Raw genomic sequence first — 20,649 nt, forward strand, 5'->3', positions numbered from 1 at the left:
GGGCCTACTGCTTAATATATAATGGGTTTTGTGTAGAGAACCACATTTTTCCATCCCCAGTTGTTACATTATTGCAAATTACATGGTGCCCTAACGTTTTTATTGTCCAATTGGATTTATATACATACATTGCAGCATGGGTCGCCACCCTTGCCACCTTTTTCAAAACGATTCCCCAGCCAGGCAAAATCAAATTTTCAACGGTTGCAAAATATTCTTCAGTAAGGTTTAAGACATTTTCTGAGTTTTTCACCCACGTAAAACTACTTTAGAAGTGGTGTCTTAGGACACGCCGTTCGGACTCGGAGATAAGCTGTGGGTTCCATATCATTGAGTGTTGTCCCTTTTGGGATGTTTGTGAAACAGTTATTATGTTATTATTTAAGCTTGGCGTGATACGGTACCAGAATCCACAAATTTACTTCTTACAATAAGTTTATTTGTTCCATAAAGAAATTTTGATATGTGGAAAGCTAATTCCCAAGGGTAAAGGTGTATGGTATTGCATGGTCGGCCCCGTCCGACTATAGCCTTGGCTTACTTGTTTAATTTTGTTGTTGTTGTAACAGCATATGATATGTTTGCAAGTTTGTTCTTTGCTTAATCTGGCGCTGGCTCTATCTCCAGGTCTAGGAATGTGTTTGGGGTTAAGTGAGTAGGTTTGGCAGGGCATTTGAAGAGGTGCAGTGTATCGTGCGGGCCCGTATCGCATGCGGGCAGATCTTTTCCACTATCATGGCTACACTATTCCGAGCGTAGTTGAGACAAAACTAATCTAGTTCTCGTTACAGCTAACGTCCCTCAGCTGCGATGGACGTGGGATGTACTACGAGGAGTGCGTTGACAAGGTAGTTGTTATGACATCGCCGATTGCATCAAAGTGAATGCTTTTCAAACTTGTTTGATAAGTTTGCTGATCTAGGGGTTTTCTCTTATTATGTAGATCATCTCTCTAGGTAATGGTGATATTTTCTGACAGGCCTCAGTGGGGAAGTCATATTCTCCATTTAGTGATTAGGAGCTATCGTAACGGTAACGTAACGGTAACACCCGAGCAAATACTGCAACGAGATCATCCATTGAGTTGCTGCAGTGGAAGAACCTTCGTCTCCTCATACACATAGTTTACGGATGACATGAACTGGGTGCCCTAGTTGCTATACTCACGGCGGCGTTCTGACATGTTTGAATATTTGAATATTTGACGTGTTGCGCTTATATTCGCGGACCACACCGACGCCACATAGCTTTTCACAGGCTGATTTATGGCGTTATATGTGGTCAACAAAGTTACTTTATCTGCACCGCAATTGCTGCCGGCTAGGGACTAAAGGATCTAATTATATTTAGTGGTGGTTATTTGCATATTCCGTGTGTGGAAAAAGATGGCAAATTCGGACAAATAGGAGTTCAGCCTTTCACAAATGACTCAGATCATCAGCCAAGATCGTACAATCATCTGCAGGGGTTGGAATACAGAAGATATAAACAATTTCCACGGTTCTCTTGAACCAAATTTTAATGGAAGGTGCTTACACGTGGCAAGTTTTTGCGGAATCTGAAACTACAATGTTCACAGATTCAAGTTCACATTTTAAGAGTTTTTTAGGTTTTCACGATTTTTCTTGGAAACCGCAAGTCCTATCGAAATGGAACTAAAGAAAATGTTGTAGCTATGAAAATTCTATACAAGATTGGCTGATTCTGTAGGTTTTTCCATTTTTGAGATATAGAGGTTCAGATCTAACTTTCAGATTTTTTCCTTAGGTTTTCACGATTTTGCATGGAAACTGCAAATCCTTTCGAAATGGGACCAAAGAATATATTGTAGGTGTAAAAATTCTCTACAAGATTTACTTTTGTAATTTTTTTAGCTTGTACCATTTTTGAGATATATAAGCTTAAGTCATGACATTGTTTTATAAGGAGGCGATACAGTCAATCCATTGTCCTAATTTGTACTTCTATTTCTCAATAACGGTAAAAACTAAGAAAATATCATAGAAGTCTGTCATATAGAGAATTTTCATAGCTATAACATATTGTTTAGTCCTATTTCGATTTCGAAGCAAACTCGTGAAAACATAAAAAACCCTTAAAATGTCAACTTGAATCGCTATTTATTTAAAAAGCGCTTCGGCGATTTTTTTTTTTTTGATTTTTGTCATCTATGAACATTGTAGTTTCAGAATCCGCAAAAACTTTCCATGTGTAAGCACCTTCTATGTAAATTAGGTTCAAAAGCACCTTCTAACAGAGATATCACCCCACTTTGAGGAACTCGCTGTATCAAAGGCCTTTGATAAGTCGACCCCCCAAAGGCTGTCCTATCACACTCCATGCTATGGTTGAGTCCTCGACTAATGTGTGCGGAGATAGCACGCGGAGCTGTTGTCATTCTGAACCCATGCTGATGATCGGCAACTGGATAGCTGTTTCGGACGCTGGGGATGATTAAACCCTCAAGGGACTTTGCTACGAGAAAAGTGAATTCGATCTGTGCGATTCACCTTTGCTTCAGTAGCGCATTTCCCAGACTTCAGTAACAATGTGGGTGGTTAGCGACAAGTTGAGGACTTTAGTAAGATAGTCGACTACCAGTTAATCCAGCTATATCAGCATTAGCATGGAGATTTCATCAGGTCCCATCGCTTTGGATGACCTAACGTTCCTGATGGGATTCCCAACATCATCCACTGTAAATTGTGGTGGTTCATCCTCGACAGGAAGAGATATAATGTGACGTAGTACTCTTCTCTTCTCGCCTTGTAATCCGCGGGGTACTCGACAAACTGTCGATTAACATAACTTGCGCAACAATTCGTATCAGTTAACGTAACGTCGCCAAACGTGACAGAAGTCCTATCATCCTTCTTCCCAAGGTTCAAGAGTGAGTTAATCGTTGCCCACAACTCACTAATTCCGGCACCAATGTTGCACATTTTAAGATGATTTGGACCCATTTATATATTTTCCCGATTTTGCTATAACGGGGTCAATTTTGTTCGAATTACCGTCAAATTTAATATGTGTTATTTCTTAGTCCCCTGAGTAGCTTTACGGATTTGCACAAAATAGGTTTCAAATTTGGGTATAGACCCCATATACATCCTTCACCGATTTTGCAATAACTCCGTAAATTTTAATTGAATAGCCTTTGAATTTAAACGCCCCTGATCATAGTTTTGCCGATTTTGACAAAAATAGGTTCAGATTTGGATACAGCGCCATATATATATTTCAACGATTTTGCTATAAATCGGTCAGTTTTTTATAAAGAGCCTTTAAGTTTCCACTTCTTAGGGTACCTCCCTCATAATAATGCAACAAATTTATTTTTTAAGTGCAGTTTAAGGTATGTGAAAGTTTTTTCTACCGTATCTACGCCTTACGATCCCGTTTACAGCGATATTATATCTTTCGTGGGCAAGTCCATGCTTCCCGACATAATGGTGCAAAAGCTCTAAATTGACCCACTGAAAAGACTGGTGAGCGCGATATCTATGTAAATGAATGACACCCAAATCACGATCCATTTCCAAAATAGACTGTGTCGGTCGATTCATTTTGAGATTTAATCCATATCCATATTTTGTAGTGTTGGGCAATCTCGTTCATTCAACGGATCGATCTTTTTCATTCCGTTCACCAAAAAGATCCGGGTCGTTTACTTCGTTCGTTGGCTCTTTTTCGTTCAAACGAAATGATATGAGCCACTTTGTGTGTGTGCAAATTTGTGATGCAAGCGCTGACGCAGCTTGTGTGAGTTTGTCTGTGTGCAAAAAAAGGTGGTGGTTACTGTTTTGAATATGAACGAAAGAAGCAAAAAGAAACAGAGGAGCTAAAAGAACGAGATGAACCATTGATTTACTGAACGATTGTAGCCAACTGAATCATTGATTGTTTTGTGTTGGCAAATTTGTGAGTTGATTGCGTGAGTGTGTTTGTAAAACTAATTGTAATCTTAAGTTTTACATAATGGCTGTGTTCCAGAACTAAAAAGTTTTTACAATTTTTACGACTTTTACACATTTTACTCGAAAAAGCGTTCCCGTACACAAAAAAGTTGTAAAATGTTCACTTCTCTTTAAAAAAAATGGCGCTGAATGACGCTCTCTTTAAAAACTTTTTACACGATAACATGGTTGCCGGCGTCTGATTGGCTGATACGCCGACTTTGACATTTGTTCCAGTTTTTTTGACGTATTTTCCATTTTTCCGTTCCCGAACTTTTTGAAAAAACTTTTTTGTGACAACAATTTTTCTCTCTTTTACGAGTTTTACTATTAAAAAGTACGGGAACGAAGCTAATATCATAACAACTCTATTTAATTATAACGTTTGTTCATGAAAGGCTCAATAAATTAAATCTTAAATTTTTGTAAAACTAAAGGTGATAGTTCTGCTGCTAATTTTGTAAGCAGCAATGTCTTGGCCATCAGGGATCTAAATGAACGATATAAAAGAATGTGCTGGATTCGGATCCGTTCATTCTTTTCACGGAGTCGTTCCTTTGAACCGGTTCGTTCATGAACGACACAAGTCTAATATTTTGTCGCTAAGTTCATAAGTCCAAAATGGGCCACAAAATTCTGGAAATCATCGAATACATACTTTTGGGGAAAACGATATATGAAAGTTTCAATTCACATAGCCTGAGGGTCTACATTAGGGCTGCTCATACAACTACAAACATATTTTGTTATTGTGTTGGTTTTGAAACACAAACATTTTGATAGTTTCCCAACATACTATTCAGTCAGATTTTATAAAATTTACGAAAAACAATTCGTATAAATAATAATAATAATGGTTCCACAAACATCCCAGACGGGACAGGGGAGACTTCTCTCATATCAATGAGTGCACCCCGATTCATATTGGCTCAATGATATGGGACCTACTGTTTATCGCCGAGTCCGAACGGCGTGTCTTACGACACCACTTTATAGAGAAGTTTTACATGGCTGAAATACTCAGAAAATGTCGCCAACATTACTGAGGGGTATTTTGCCACCGTTGAAAATTTTGATGTTGCCTGGCCGGGGAATCGAACCCACGGCCTTCTGCGTGCAAGGCGGGTGTGCATACCATTGCACCACGGTGGCACCTCAATACATTCTACAATTACACGGATAAGCTAATAATTAGCATACACATTCATTATTTTCAAGAGAATCAAGTTTCGTTTATTCTCCAGTGGCTACACAAGAATTTATAATTCTAATATGATGTTTTGTTCGAGTAATGTTGGTTTGTTGGGTTATCTTGTGTAATGGAAAAAATGTGTGTATTGAACATTTTCAATTCAAAAACAAAAGCTCTCTTTTTCAATTGTGTGAGTGAGCAAATTGACACACACTGACAGCAGAAGTGCGCCCTTTGAGCAGCCCCAGCACAGCAAACCAAATGTCTAATGTCCGACACGTCTGAACAATTTCGGAAGCAAAGTCGATCAGATTTCGTTCCGATTTCTAAATGATTTTTCGGATAGGAAATAGTTCAGATTTTGTACCGATTTCGGAACGAATGTCGGAAAGAAATTTCCTATCCGAATTTCCCAAGGATTTTCTTCAGATTTCGTTACGAAATCGGAGCGAAATCGATCCGATGTCGCTAAGACATTTCGTTCCGAAATTATGTCAACCACTTCATACAACTTTCGTTAAGATATCGTTACGATTTCGGATCAGATATCGGACGTATCGTCCGAATTTTGTTCCGATTTCGTTACGATGTCGGTACGATTGGTTTGCTGGGTATATCTGTCGGCAAATCCTCACTTATACTTGTTTACTTGTTCAATATTTTAATGGAATGAATGCCATCTAATACCCTAGACAGACATCAGCGTTAATTTGCATTAACTGCCTTAATTCTAATTAATTCGTGCATTATGAATTTAAAGGACATTTAGGTATTTCAATATGGCAATAACGTAGAAGAGAGCCCATATTCATATGAGGGAGAGAGCATATTCATGCTCTGAAAGGAAAACAAAAAATACAGTGCAAACAACAATAAAACAGCAATCAGCTGTTTCGTAAATGCAGAAACTGTGTGTCAGGCTAAAATTAAATGCACATCTTAATGCAAATTAACGCTGCCGTCAGTCTAGAATATTAGTCATTAATAAGCAAAAGTTCATTCATTCCCGCTAAGCCGTAAGTTTTGGAAAATTTGCTATTTTCAAAACCTGAGCACGCAACATGTACCTGTTGCCAGATTATCTTGCTTGTTTGTATTGAAGCATGTGCCTATACCAAAGCAATCGGACTTAATTTTGGCTTCTGTTCATCTCGATTTTTCATTTTACACTTGTTTCCTCTCAAGCAACAGCCCTTCCTAACCACTCACGTCTCCTACGCTACTGATCGCCTTATACCTTTATTCTCTTCGATAGCTGTACGACATTTCTGGTCATTGCACGGGTTCCTGCTTTTTGGAGGCCCCTAGTATACAAGTGTAAAGTTGGTGACTGTTTACAGGGAGTGGACAATTCTTTCCCACTGCGCTGATAAGTTCTCGCAACAAAGAGTACTTTTATTAAATCATTAAGCAGGTTGTGTGGAATATGTTGTGGCTATATGGTGAGATTGTAGATTTCCGGCATTTCACTTTTGTTGCTCAGTCTGTTTCAGTCTACATGGCCCATTATATCCACCAAAATACGAATATATTTCATTAACGTAAAAAAGAGTAGATAGACTTCACTACACAACATTATGTCCTGTTGACATAACTACCAGCATATATTAGAAATGTCAGATTTGAACTGATATTTTTAGGCCGAAAAATTAATATACACTTTCACAATACACAATTTTTAATATGGCATTGTAGGTGCGAACATATTATTCCAGGCCAAGACTTATGTATGTAAAGTGTAAAAAGTGTTTCTTTTTTCAAATAAGTGATGCTATATAAAATTTTAATATGCGTTGAAGGTTTTTTTTTGTGGAAATTTTATGACAGTGTTAACATCTTTGACTTTCTTGCTTGCCACTCTCGAAATATGGGTTGATGAGGAAATTTTACCTCAACTTAGAGGAATTTAGATACAGTTTATATATGTCATGGTTGTGAACGGTATACACATATTTAAGTTACAAACTTATAATGTATGCATGTCTGTGTGCGTGTGTCTTCTTCACAGATTTCTTTTTTTTTCTCCTTTCCTTTTCATATAAATTATTACGAAGCTATATAACCTGGTTAGAGTTTTCATGCCATTATGCTACACTTTTTTTGTGTTTCTTGTTTCGGGCCTTAATGGCTTTAAGGTTTTAAAGTTTATTCTTTTACATGTAAGGTTTAAATGTTAATAAATGTCTGCATATCTTGTTCAATATATATGCAAAAGTTCATGTCATTACCTGCCTTTTTTTGTGGATTGCTAAAAAGACTGCTGCTGCGGCGGTGTCATGGAGAGATATCAGTTACCAAAAAAACAAAGTAAACTGCCTGACTGAGCTTTATAAAACAATAACGTTATGACGAGTTCCCTTCTTTCAATGTTTCCAAGTTGGGTAAGTATGTTGCGTATGTATGCACGTACAAGAAGTCAAGGTTATACATTAAAGAGCTTAAGTAGAGCATTTTGAGTACTTTTCATATTTTATTTTTCTTTTTTTACAGGTTTTCTCTTTTTAATATCCCACATCCTTATTGAAGTGTGCTAACGAATAAGGGTGTATATAAATTTCCCATTTTGCCATGATATTAAAAAATGTAAATATATGTATTTTCCCAACATATACGTTTAAGTATTTCATATAAAGGTTTAGATTATGAAACGGGGTTTTTGTTTTTGTTTTTTTTTTTGCTTTAACGTTTTTTGTGCGTTTGTGCCATAAATTTTTCGAAGAATTTTGTTATGGTTTCAAATATGCTGTTTTTCGAATATTTATTTTGAACACCTTTAACCTGCCCAGGTTAAGCCATAAACTTACGTAAAGAAAAAAATGTAAGAATGTAATATATTTTTAATGGGGTGTGTATTAACAAAATATGGGTTATTCGCTGGTAATTATCAAGTCTATATGGAAGTGAGTAATTGAAAAAAAAAATATGTTTAAAATATCAACGTCATTGAAAAAATATTTTTAAAATATACACATTACTGAAAAAATATTTTTAAATATCCACGTCATTGAAAAAATATTTTTTAAATATCCACGTCATTGAAAACATAATTTAATTAAATACACGTCCTTGAAGAAGTATTTTTAAAATATCCGCGTCATTGAAAACATAATTTTAAAATATCCACGTCCTTGAAAAAATATTTTTAAAACTTCACGTCATTGAAAAAATAATTTTAAAATTTCACGTCATTGAAAAAATAATTTTAAAATATCCACGTCCTTGAAGAAGTATTTTTAAGATAACCGTGACATTGAAAAATATTTTTAAAATAACCGTGACATTGAAAAATATTTTTAAAATATCCGCGTCATTGAAAAAATATTTTTAAAATATCGACGTCATTGAAAAAATATTTTTAAAATATCCACGTCATTAAAAAATATTTTTAACACATACACGTCATTGAAAAATTATTTTTAAAATATCCACGTCATTGAAAAAATATTTTTAAAAAATACAAGTCATTGAAAAAATATTATTAAAATATCCACGTCATTGAAAAAATATTTTTAAACTATCAACTTCATTGAAAAAATATTATTAAAATATCCACGTCATTGAAAAAATATTTTTAAAATATCCACGTCATTGAAAAAATATTTTTAAAACATCCACGTCATTGAAAAAATATATTTAAAATATCCATGTCCTTGAAAAAATGTTTTAAATAAATCCACGTCGTTGAAAACATATTTTTAAAATATCGACGTCATTGAAAAAATATTTTTAAAATATCAACGTCATTGAAAAAATATTTTTAAAATATCCATGTCATTGAAAAAATATTTTTAAAATATCCATGTCCTTGAAAAAATGTTTTAAATAAATCAACGTCCTTAAAAAAGTTTTTTTTAATATTTTTAAAATATTACGTCTTTGAAACAAAATGTTAATATCCACGTCATTTAAAAACTATTTTTCAAATATTCACGTCCTTGAAAAAATATTTTTAAAATATCGATGTCCTTGGAAAAATATTTCTAAAATATCCACGTTTTTGAACAAATCCACGTCCTTAAAAAATATATTCTTTGGAAAATATTTTTTAAATCCCTGTCCTTAAAAATATTCAAGGAATACACGTTGTTAGAATATTTTCCAAAAAAAAATCCCCGACCATGAAAATATATTTTTAAAGTATCCGCTCCCTTGAAAAATATTTTTAAACTATCCACGACCTTAAAAAAATATCCATCATTTTAAAAAAATCCCCGTCTATGAGACAATATTTTTAAATATCCACATTCAAGAAAAAATACGACCTTGAAAAAAATTGTTTAAATCCACGGCCTTAGAAAATATTTTTAAAATATCCACTTCCTTGAAAAAATATTTTTCAAATATCCACGTCCTTCAATTTTTTTTTCAAAAAATCCAGGTCCGTGATTTTTTTTTTTAAATATCCACGTTTTTGAAAAATATTTTTAAAATAACCACGTACTTGGAAAAAAAATTTTAAATCCACGTCCTTGAAAAAATAGTTTTAAAACATCCTTCTTGAATAAAAATATAATATTTAAAATACTCACGTCCCTGAAACAAAATTTTGAAATATCAACGTCCTTGAAAAAAAAAATTAAAATATACGCGTTTTTGAAAAAATATTTTGAAAAAATCCACGTACTTGAAATATATTTTTTAAATACCAACGTCCTTGACAAAATATTTCTAAAATAACCACGTTCTTGAAAAAAAAAACATTTTTAAAACATCCACGTCTTAAAAAAAAATATTTTTAAAGTATCCACGTCTTTAAAGCAATATTTTTAAAACAGCCACGTTCCTGAAAAAATATTTTTAAATTATCCATGTCTTTTTAAAAATATAAATTTTATATACCCACGGCCTTGGATTTATTTTTTTAATATCTACCTCCTTGAAAAAATATTTGTAAAATTTTCAAGTCCTTGAAAAACTATTTTTAATGTTTGCACGTCCTTGAAAAATATAAATAAAATATCCGCGTTTATGAAAAAATATATTTAAACTATGCACGTATTTAATTTTTTTTTTTTTAAATCGACGTCTTTGACAAAATATTTCTAAAATATCAACGTTTTTGAAAAAAAAAAAAACATTTTTAAAATATGCCCGTCCTAAAAAAACTATTTCCAAAAAATTTACAACCTTGAAAAAAATATTTTAAAGTATCCACGTCCTTGAACAAAATTTTTAAAATAGCCACCACGTACCTGAAAAAATATTTTTTTTTTAAATTATTCATGTCTTTGTAAAAATATAAATTTTAAATAACCACGTCCTTGGAATTTTTTTTAAATATCTACGTTCTTGATTTTTTTTAATATCAACGTCCTTGAAAAATATTTTTAAAATATTCACGATCTTGAAGAAAGTATTTCTAAAATTTTCAAGTCCTTGAAATACTATTTTTAAAGTTTGCACGTCCTGGGAGGGTTGGTGTTTTTTATTTGGGATGACGACTTCTATTTTGCTTTTCAAAATAGTTAGGCTTAATCCCATAGTCTTTGAATATATATTTTTAATGTAGCCACGTCCCTGAAAAATATTTTTAAAATATCCACGTCCTTGGATGAATATTTTTTAAAAATCCCCGTCCTTGAGATAATATTTTTAAAATATCCACTATCTTGAAAAAATACTTTTGAAATATCTACGTCATTGAAAATATATTTCTAAAATATCTACGTTCTTTAAAAAAATATTTGTAAAATTTTCACGTCCTTGAACAAATATTTTTGAAGTATCCACGTCCTTGAAAAATATTTTTGAAGTATCAAAATATTTTTATAAAATTTTTATAACATTTATATATATAACATTTTTTAATTTTTAAAACAGCCACATCCCTTTAATAATATAAATTTTAAATATTCACGTCATTGAAAAGTAGCTCCACAAAAAAATTTAAAATATCCACGTTTTTGAAAAAAATTCAATTCATTAAGAAAACTTTTTTTTAAATTCAAATCATTAAAAACATTTTTTTAAATCCAACTCATTGAAAAAAATATTGCTTTAAATCCAACTCATTGAAAAAAATTGTTTTAAATCTAACTTATGAAAAAATATTAGTTAAAAAATCCACGTCCTTGAAAAACTATTTAAAAATAATGTACTTAAAAAATATTTGTTAAAAAAACAACGTCCTTGAAAAACTATTTAAAAAAATTGTGTCCTTAAAAATATTAGTTAAAAAATTCACGTCATTAAAAAACTATTTAAAAAATATGTCCTTTAGGAATATTTGTTTAAAAAACCACCTCCATGAAAAACAATTTGAAAAATAATGTCCTTAAAAAATATTTGTTAAAAAATCCACGTCTTTGAAAAAATATTTGTTAAAAAATCCACGTCTTTAAAAAAATATTTGTTAAAAAATCCACGTCTTTGAAAAAATATTTGTTAAAAAATCTACGTCTTTGAAAAAATATTTGTTAAAAAATCCACGTCTTTGAAAAAATATTTGTAAAAAAATCCACGTCTTTGAAAAAATATTTGTTAAAAAATCCACGTCTCTTGTGTTGTTGTATTGTTCGGCTATAGGCTTTTCAATAAAAAGACTTGATGTTTGATTTTTCAAGTTTTATTTATTTCCGATATTTCGATTGGATTCTCCAATCATCTTCAGGGAATTAAAGGATGTAAAGGATGTTTTCTGTCCAAAACACTTACTTTAACTGTCTTTGAAAAAATATTTGTTAAAAAATCCACGTCTTTGAAAAAATATTTTTAAAAAATCCACGTCTTTGAAAAAAATATTTGTTAAACAAACCACGTCTTTGAAAAAAATATTTGTTAAAAAATCCACGTCTTTGAAAAAAATACTTGTTAAAAAATCCACGTCCTTGAATAGTATTTGTTAATAAATCCACGTCCTTGAATAGTATTTGTTAATAAATCCACGTCCTTAAAATAATATTTTTAAAAAATCCACGTCCTTAAAATAATATTTTTGAAAATCCACGTCCCTGAAAAGTTTTTATTAATAAATCAACGTCCTTAAAATAATAATTTTTAAAAAATACACATCCTTAATTTTTTTTTAATAAATCCACGTCCTTAACATAATATTTTCAAAAATCCACGTCCTTGAAATTTTTTTTTTTTTAAATCCAAGTCCTTGAAATTGTTTTTATAAAATCAAAATTTATAGGCCAATGAGAAAATATATATTTTTCTAATTCTACGTTTCTTGGTCCTTGAAAAAAATACTCAAAAATCCACGACCTCGATTCTTTTTTAATTCCAAGTTCTAGTATATGTAAAAAATATCTTAATATAATATACAAAAGGCGTGAGATAAAATTATCTAGGTAAAAAACGGATTTTGGAACTGTACTTGTCTGCTTTAGTACCACCCCTTTAAGTGTTGTTATGACGCATTTCATCACACTCCCTGCAAAAAAAAATAGGAACAAAAATGGGCTCCCAACACCATTACCTTCCATCATATAGGTCTAATCTGTTTCTGTATGTTTACTATCGCATTTTGTACATATATAACAAATCGGTGGTAACCAAAATGTTGAATTTTAACCATGAACAAAAAACCGATCAACTATGTGTCAAGCTGAAAATATAATGTAAATATATTCTTTATTTAAATCCATCTTAAAGCTTTAGTTCACTTAAATCCATATTGTATTTACAATCTTTTGTTCAAAATATCATATGTCCATTGTTGTTGTAAACGTAGCATCAATATCCGACAATGTTATGATATTGTTTTTCAGTTCATATATGGTTTATAGGCCATATAATGACACTTTTAAGTTGCATGGCAATTACTACACATCGTCTTACTTGTATTCAATTCAAAACTGGGTCATTGTTCCCCATTGTTTTAGACTTCACACAATACAATATGGATCATATACATACATATTGTTATTTTGGGAGGTTATTGTCGATGGTCGATGATGTTGATGTTGACTACGTTGCTGTTGGTAAAAAATATTGGCCTTTTTTGTCTTAGCAATATTTATTGTTTAAAATATTATATTTTTTACTGCGTTATTTCCTTATTGTTTGTATTGTTGGTGTTGTTTTTGTTATTTTCTCGTTTTTTTACTTACATACTACATTCAATTTCCACATGGTCTCTAAATATAAACCATTGACATTTGGATTTTCTGCTCGACATGTTATCGATTTGCCATCATCATCTGTTGTTGGCACAAAACTCAATTCAGAACATGTTGTATTGTTCGATATGTCATCCTAGAATGAAATGAAAACAATGGAGAATTTTTAATATTACCAGTGAGACAAAAACATATATGGATGTAAAAATATTTACAATAAAAACATAACCTAAATATTTTAAAGTTGTTGTTGTCCAAAATTATTTGCCCACTTGCAAAAACTGTGGTGAAATATTAATTACGATAAAAAATTGGTATGTACTTTTGAAATTAAATATGTTCGGAGAGATTTGTTGTGGTTTCTGTTGGTTTTTGTAGTTTTGGATTAGCTACATATTCTATTGTACTAAAAATGTATAAAAAATGTAACATAACCTATACCATGTTATCTTTAATAAGCAGAGATTATGGGAAATATCTAAACCCACAAATGCATAATTGAATTTGAAAAAATATTGTTAATAAATCCACTTCCTTGAAAAAAATATTTTTTATAAATCCACAATATTTGTAATAGGACCACGTCCTTGAAAAATATTTTCAAAAAATCCAGGTCCGGTTAAAATTATTTTAAAAAATTCAATCCAAACTATATTTTTTTAAATCAAATTCATTGCGACAATATTTAAAAAAAAAACCAAACAATTTTTTTTAAATCCACGTCCTAATTTTTTTAAATATACGTCCTATTTTTTTTTTTAATTCACGTCTTAATTTTTATACCCTCAGCATTTATGCTAACGAAGGTATATACTAGAGTGGGGCGATTTGAACACCATCACGGGCGCCTGGAGTTTCTGATTCTTGGGATTGTACTGAGCAAAAAAGTCAACTAGACCATATGTCTACGGTGAAAATCGAGCCCCCGGATTTTGACTTGAAGTTTTTTTTCAAGGATTTTCGGATATTTTGGCATATAAGAACCAAACCACTGATATTTTCGATCCAACACAAAGACAACAATTGTAGCCAAGACAATAATAAAGAACTCTCTAGTACATCGCAAAAGCATTGGAACGCTCCTTCAGGCAGTTATGGCCTCGAGAAGGTGCACATTTTTCGGAAAATATCGATAAATGACACTGTGCTACAAAATGGGACTCAAATTCAGTGGGTGGAAAATCCCTTTTGGAGATGAAAGCCCTTGGTGAGTGTACTAAGAACCCAAAAGGAAATTTTCACCATAGGTCAAGTTTCCGAGATATCGCGTGATTAATGGTTTAATTTTGGCCCCTTAATTTGCGAGAAAATAGCTTTATATCTCTGTTAAGCGTTATTGTAGCTTCATTTTGAGATTACATGTCTTCAGTCAAATCGAATGGTGAATATTTTTGTAGAATATTTCATCCCTCTAACTCAATTCCTTCCATGTCCTTTTCGTCCTTTATTTCTTGAACCGTAGTAAAAGTACCACAAGACGAGATTTTACAGCATCCAAATATTCTACAAAAATGTTGTTCAGAAGATTTAAGGTACGGTTCTCATTGATGACCAATCAATATTTTCCCGTTTTCATGGTCCTTTTTGACAGTTGCCCGTATTTTGTTGAGAAAACTGTGTTTTGTTTTTATGTATATTCGTTATTGGTCTGTGGTGCATCTGAAATACTTACCATAAATAGCTCTTGTAATGACGAACACGTTAATAACAAATTTTATTGAAGGATAGATCCGGGTATCTAAATTTTTGAACCGGATATTCTGATATCAAAACCGATTTTGGAACCGGTTTTAAGTAACCGATTAATCGTATATGTATATCATCGGAATGCTAATAAAATGGTCAATCAAATGACAGCAAGTAGTTGATTACAACTTTCTTGGTTCCGATGCTAGAACAAAAAAACCGCTTCCTTAAACCCATTTTGATGTAAAATATCACTGGGTTGACGTGGTTCAAACTTCTGAGTTATGGCGAAATTAATTCATTCTTGATTAACTTTAAGTGCATGATAACAAAACAACATAACACAAATTCATCTCACAACCCAGTGATATTTTACATCAAAATCGGTTTAAGAAAGCGGTTTTTTTGTTCTAGCTTCGGAACCAAGAAAGTTGTAATCAACTACTTGCTGTCATTTGATTGACCATTTTATTAGCATTCCGATGATATACATATACGATTAATCGGTTACTTAAAACCGGTTCCAAAATCGGTTTTGATATCAGAATATCCGGTTCAAAAATTTAGATACCCGGATCTATCCTTCAATAAAATTTGTTATTAACGTGTTCGTCATTACAAGAGCTATTTATGGTAAGTATTTCAGATGCACCACAGACCAATAACGAATATACATAAAAACAAAACACAGTTTTCTCAACAAAATACGGGCAAATGTCAAAAAGGACCATGAAAACGGGAAAATATTGATTGGTCATCAATGAGAACCGTACCTTAAATCTTCTGAACAACATTTTTGTAGAATATTTGGATGCTGTAAAATCTCGTCTTGTGGTACTTTTACTACGGTTCAAGAAATAAAGGACGAAAAGGACATGGAAGGAATTGAGTTAGAGGGATGAAATATTCTACAAAAATATTCACCATTCGATTTGACTGAAGACATGTAATCTCAAAATGAAGCTACAATAACGCTTAACAGAGATATAAAGCTATTTTCTCGCAAATTAAGGGGCCAAAATTAAACCATTAATCACGCGATATCTCGGAAACTTGACCTATGGTGAAAATTTCCTTTTGGGTTCTTAGTACACTCACCAAGGGCTTTCATCTCCAAAAGGGATTTTCCACCCACTGAATTTGAGTCCCATTTTGTAGCACAGTGTCATTTATCGATATTTTCCGAAAAATGTGCACCTTCTCGAGGCCATAACTGCCTGAAGGAGCGTTCCAATGCTTTTGCGATGTACTAGAGAGTTCTTTATTATTGTCTTGGCTACAATTGTTGTCTTTGTGTTGGATCGAAAATATCAGTGGTTTGGTTCTTATATGCCAAAATATCCGAAAATCCTTGAAAAAAAACTTCAAGTCAAAATCCGGGGGCTCGATTTTCACCGTAGACATATGGTCTAGTTTAGAACAGATCTGCCGATTCGGTCCAACATTTGGCCTTAGAAATATTTTGTCCAAACATAGTTTAAGTTCGAAGATAAGCCATATCGTGTATCAGGTACCTCCCCCACAAAAGTTCAAAAATGTTCGGAAAAATTGTTCATACGGAAACTCTTGAAAGGAGTGGCCGAATTGGTCCATACATAACATATCCTAATATATCTACCGAATTGGTCCATACTTTACATATCCTAATATATCTACCAGATATAGATCAGGTTCAAATATGGACTATATTTGTCCACTGCATCCGGTATCTCCCACACAAAATTTCGGATAGGTTCATTTTAAGACCTGATATCGAATCACTTTGATTTTTGTTGGAGCAACTTGCATTCGCTGCCTCAATTACGATGGTAAAATTTTTTTTAGGGGCAAGTCCATACTTCTTGAGCAAACAGCCCGAAGGGTGTAAAAACCCCATAGGCACCATATTTAGAGGCTGGAAATCCACTTACATAATGGTCAATGTCGATGCATTCCTTTTAGTATCTCCTCCGCAAAACTTTTGATATTTAATCCTAATCAACATTTTTGTCGGATCAAACGCCCAAAAATTTTAAAACCCCCTAAATACATACGTTTTTAGGGAAATAATTGTTTCAACATACACAGGCTGAGGGTATATCTCTGTCGGCAAAGCCGACTGATACTTTTTAACTTGTTTGTTTAGAAAATCCACATCCTTAAAAAATATTTTTAATAAATCCACGTCCTTAAAGTACGTTTCTAATAAATCCACGTCCTTAGAGAATGTTTGTAATATATCTACATCCTTAAAAAATTGTTTTTTGATAATTTTAAAAATATTATTTTAGGTTGTGGATTTTTAAAAATAATAAAACATTTCTTAAGTACGTGCGTTGTTTAAAAATATTTTTCACGGACGTGAATTTTTTAAAAATATTTTTTTTTTAATTTTTTTTACATATTTTTGCAGGGACGGGCATTTCTTAAAAGTATTTTTTAAAGAATTTTAATCTTTTAAACATATTTTTGCAGGGACACTTTTTTCATAAAGATAATTCTGAAAGGACATGGATTTTTTAAAAAATATTTTTGCAAGGTCCTGGATTTTTTAAAAATATTTTTGCAAGGACGTGGTTTTCATAAAAATATTGTTTAAGGAGGTTGATTTATTAAAAATATTTTTCAATGACGAGAATTTATTAAAGATATGCTTTCAAGGACGTGGATTTATTAAAAATATTTGTTCAAGAACGTGGATTTATTAAAATATGTTTCAAAGGACCTGTTTTTTACAATATTTTTTCAATGACGCGGATTTTTTAGAAATATGTTTTCACGGACCTGGATCCTTTTATAATACTTTTTAAAAGACGTGGAGTTTTTAAAATTATTTTTTACAAAACTTTTTCAACAGCGTGAATTTTTTAAAATTATATTCTCAAGAACTTGAATTTTTTAGTTATGTTTTCAAGGACCTGGGTTTTTTAATATTTTTTGTGAATGTATTGACTTTTAGTTAATTCTTTTTTCTTGACGTGGATTTTCTTAACTATTTTTCAAGGACCTGCATTAGCATTATTTTTTTAAAACGTGTATTTTTAAAACATTTTTTAAACGACGTGGATTTTTAATTTTTTTCTGTCCAAGGAAGTGGATTTTTAAAGAATTCTTTTTTCTAGGACGTGAATTTTTAAAGAATTCTTTTTTCAAGGACGTGGATTTTTAAAGAATTTTTTAACGACGTGGATTTTTTAATTTTTTTTTGTTTTTTGTATGACGTGGACTTTTTTTAATGACGTGGATTTTTTTTTTTTGAATGACGTTGAATTTTTAACATTTTTCTACGACGTGGATTTTTTATTTTCTTGAAAAAATATTTGCAAGAAATCCACGTCCTAGAAAAAATATTTTCAAGAAATCCACGTCCTAGAAAAAATATTTTCAAGAAATCCACGTCCTTAAAAAATTTGCAAGAAATCCACGTCTTTGATAAAATATTGTTAAAAAATCTTCGACCTTGAAAACATGTTCTTAGGAAATCCACGTTCTTGAAAAAAAAATTTTTAAGAAATCCACGTTCTTGAAAAAATATTTTTAAAAAATGTACGACTTAAAATAATATTTTAAGCATATCCACGTCCTTGCATACTTACTTTTAAAAAATCCACGTACTTGAAAAAATATTTTTAAAAAATCCATTAGCCTATAGCCTTGGATGCTAGTGCTATTTTTATATAATTTTATTGTAATTTTTTATTATAATAAAAATTTGAAATAAATAAATAAAATAATTTAAAAAATCCACAACCTAAAATAATATTTTTGACATAGCAAACATATTTTTTAAAAAATCCACGTACTTGCAAAAAAATTTTTGAAAAATCCACGTGCTTGCAAAAATATTTTTAAAAAATAAAAGTCCCTGCAAAAAAATTTAAAAATTTCAGGTTGGACTTGGATTTATTTCTGCGTAGGCTTTTTAAAAATATTTTTTCAAGCCCGTGGATATTTTTAAAACATTTTTTAAGGACATGGATTTTTAAAAAAAAATTTTGCAAGGATGTTTATTTTTTAAAAGTATTTTTGCAAGGACTTAAAAAAAACATTCTTGCAAAATTATTTTTAAAAAATCCATGTCCGTAAAAAAATATTTTTAAAAAATCCACGGGCTTGGAAAAATATTTTTAAAAAGTCTACGCCTAAATAAATCCAAGTCCATCCTTTTGTTTATTTTAGCTCGAGTCCGTATTTATTGTATTCAAACATTTGAATAACAACAAAAAGTTTTACAGTGAATATGAAATTTAATAGTTGCGGGCGGAGGTAGGGAAGACTATAATTTCAGTTGTCACCAAGTTGTAATTCAGTTCAGTTGTCATATTTTTTTAAAAATACACGTCTTGAAAAACTATTTGTAAAAAATCCACGTCTTGAAAAAATATTTGTAAAATCCACATTATTAAAAATTATTTCTAAAAAATCCACACCAGAGAAATAACATTTTTAAAAAATTTACGTCTTTGTAAAATATTTTAAAAAAATGCACGATCTTGAAAAAATATTTTTATTGAATCCACGTCATTAAAAAATATTTCTATAAAACAAATATTTCATTAAAATCCAGTTCCTTGATAAATATTTTTTAAAAATCCACGTCCTTAATTTTTTTTTAAATCCACCTCCTTGAAAAATATTTTCAAAATATCCACGTCCTTAAAAAAATAGTTTTAATAAATCCAGGCCCTCGAAAAAAATGTTTTTGAAAAATCCATGTCTTTGAAAAATATCTTTAAAAGTCCACGTTCTTGCAAAAAAAAAAAAATAAATAAAAAATACTCGTCCTGAAAAATATCTTTAGAAAATCAATGTCCTTAAAAACAAAAATGAAAAATTCACGTCCTTGAAAAAATATTTTTAAAATATCCACGTCCTTGAACAAATAATCTTTAAAAATTTACGATCTTAAAAGAAATATTTATTTTTTTTAAATCCACGTCCTTGAAAAATAATTTTAAAATATCCACGTCCTTAAAACATAGTTTTAATAAATACAGGCCCTTGAAAAAAGGTTTTTGAAAAATCCATGCCTTTGAAAAATATCTTTAAAAATCCACGTTCTTGAAAAGATATTTTTAAAAAATACTCGTCATGAAAAATTTCTTTAGAAAATCCATGTCCTTAAAAAAATTAAATCCATTTTTTTTAAATATTTTTAAAAAGTTCGGGTTTTAATTTAATTCACGTTTTTTAACACTTAAAAAACATGTTTAAATTAAATCCACGTTTTTTTTTAAATATTTTTAAAATAATAACGTTTTAGTTAATCCAAATTTTTTACAAATATTTTTAAAAAAATGCACGTTTTAATTATATCCAAGTATTTAAAAAATTTACGATTTCAAAAAAATATTTTTAAAATTCACTTCCACATCCTACAAAAATTATTTAAAAAAATCCACGTCCCGAAAAAATAGTTTTAAAAAATCCACGGCCTTGGAAAAATATTTTTTTAATTCACTTCCCCTAAAATATATATTTTTTTAATTCACGCCCTTAAGAAAATATTTCTAAAAATAAAAATAAAAGATTTCTAAATTCACATCCTTGAAAAAATATTTTTAAAAAATCCACGTCCTATTGTTGCTTGAAAATACCCCATAATTTCCCACTACCCTAATCTACATGTTCATCCGCATGCAATCCATGGAGTGGATGGTGTGCATGACTATCAGTCACCCCTTTTTTGTTGAGTTGTTGGCAAACAATGATAATGTGATTTAAATGTTGTTTTATTAAAGGTCTAAGGAAATCAGCAGAGCAACTCCCA

The 20,649-nt window shown here is 31.0% G+C and overlaps 1 protein-coding gene across 1 annotated transcript in view; it reads right to left on the minus strand.

Annotated features, from left to right (window-relative positions):
• The window catches only part of side-II (sidestep II transmembrane protein), a 482,796-nt gene that overhangs the window by 158,996 nt on the left and 303,151 nt on the right, over positions 1–20,649 (minus strand). The window contains exon 9 of the mRNA XM_073967649.1: positions 13,206–13,350. Coding sequence (XP_073823750.1) covers positions 13,206–13,350 — 145 coding nt within the window. The remainder of the gene's footprint in view (positions 1–13,205; positions 13,351–20,649) is intronic.

Source organism: Musca autumnalis, unplaced genomic scaffold (genome assembly GCF_047663935.1).
Source record: "Musca autumnalis isolate F117 unplaced genomic scaffold, ASM4766393v1 scaffold_2, whole genome shotgun sequence".
In the NCBI taxonomy this organism is placed as follows: Eukaryota; Metazoa; Arthropoda; class Insecta; order Diptera; family Muscidae; genus Musca; species Musca autumnalis.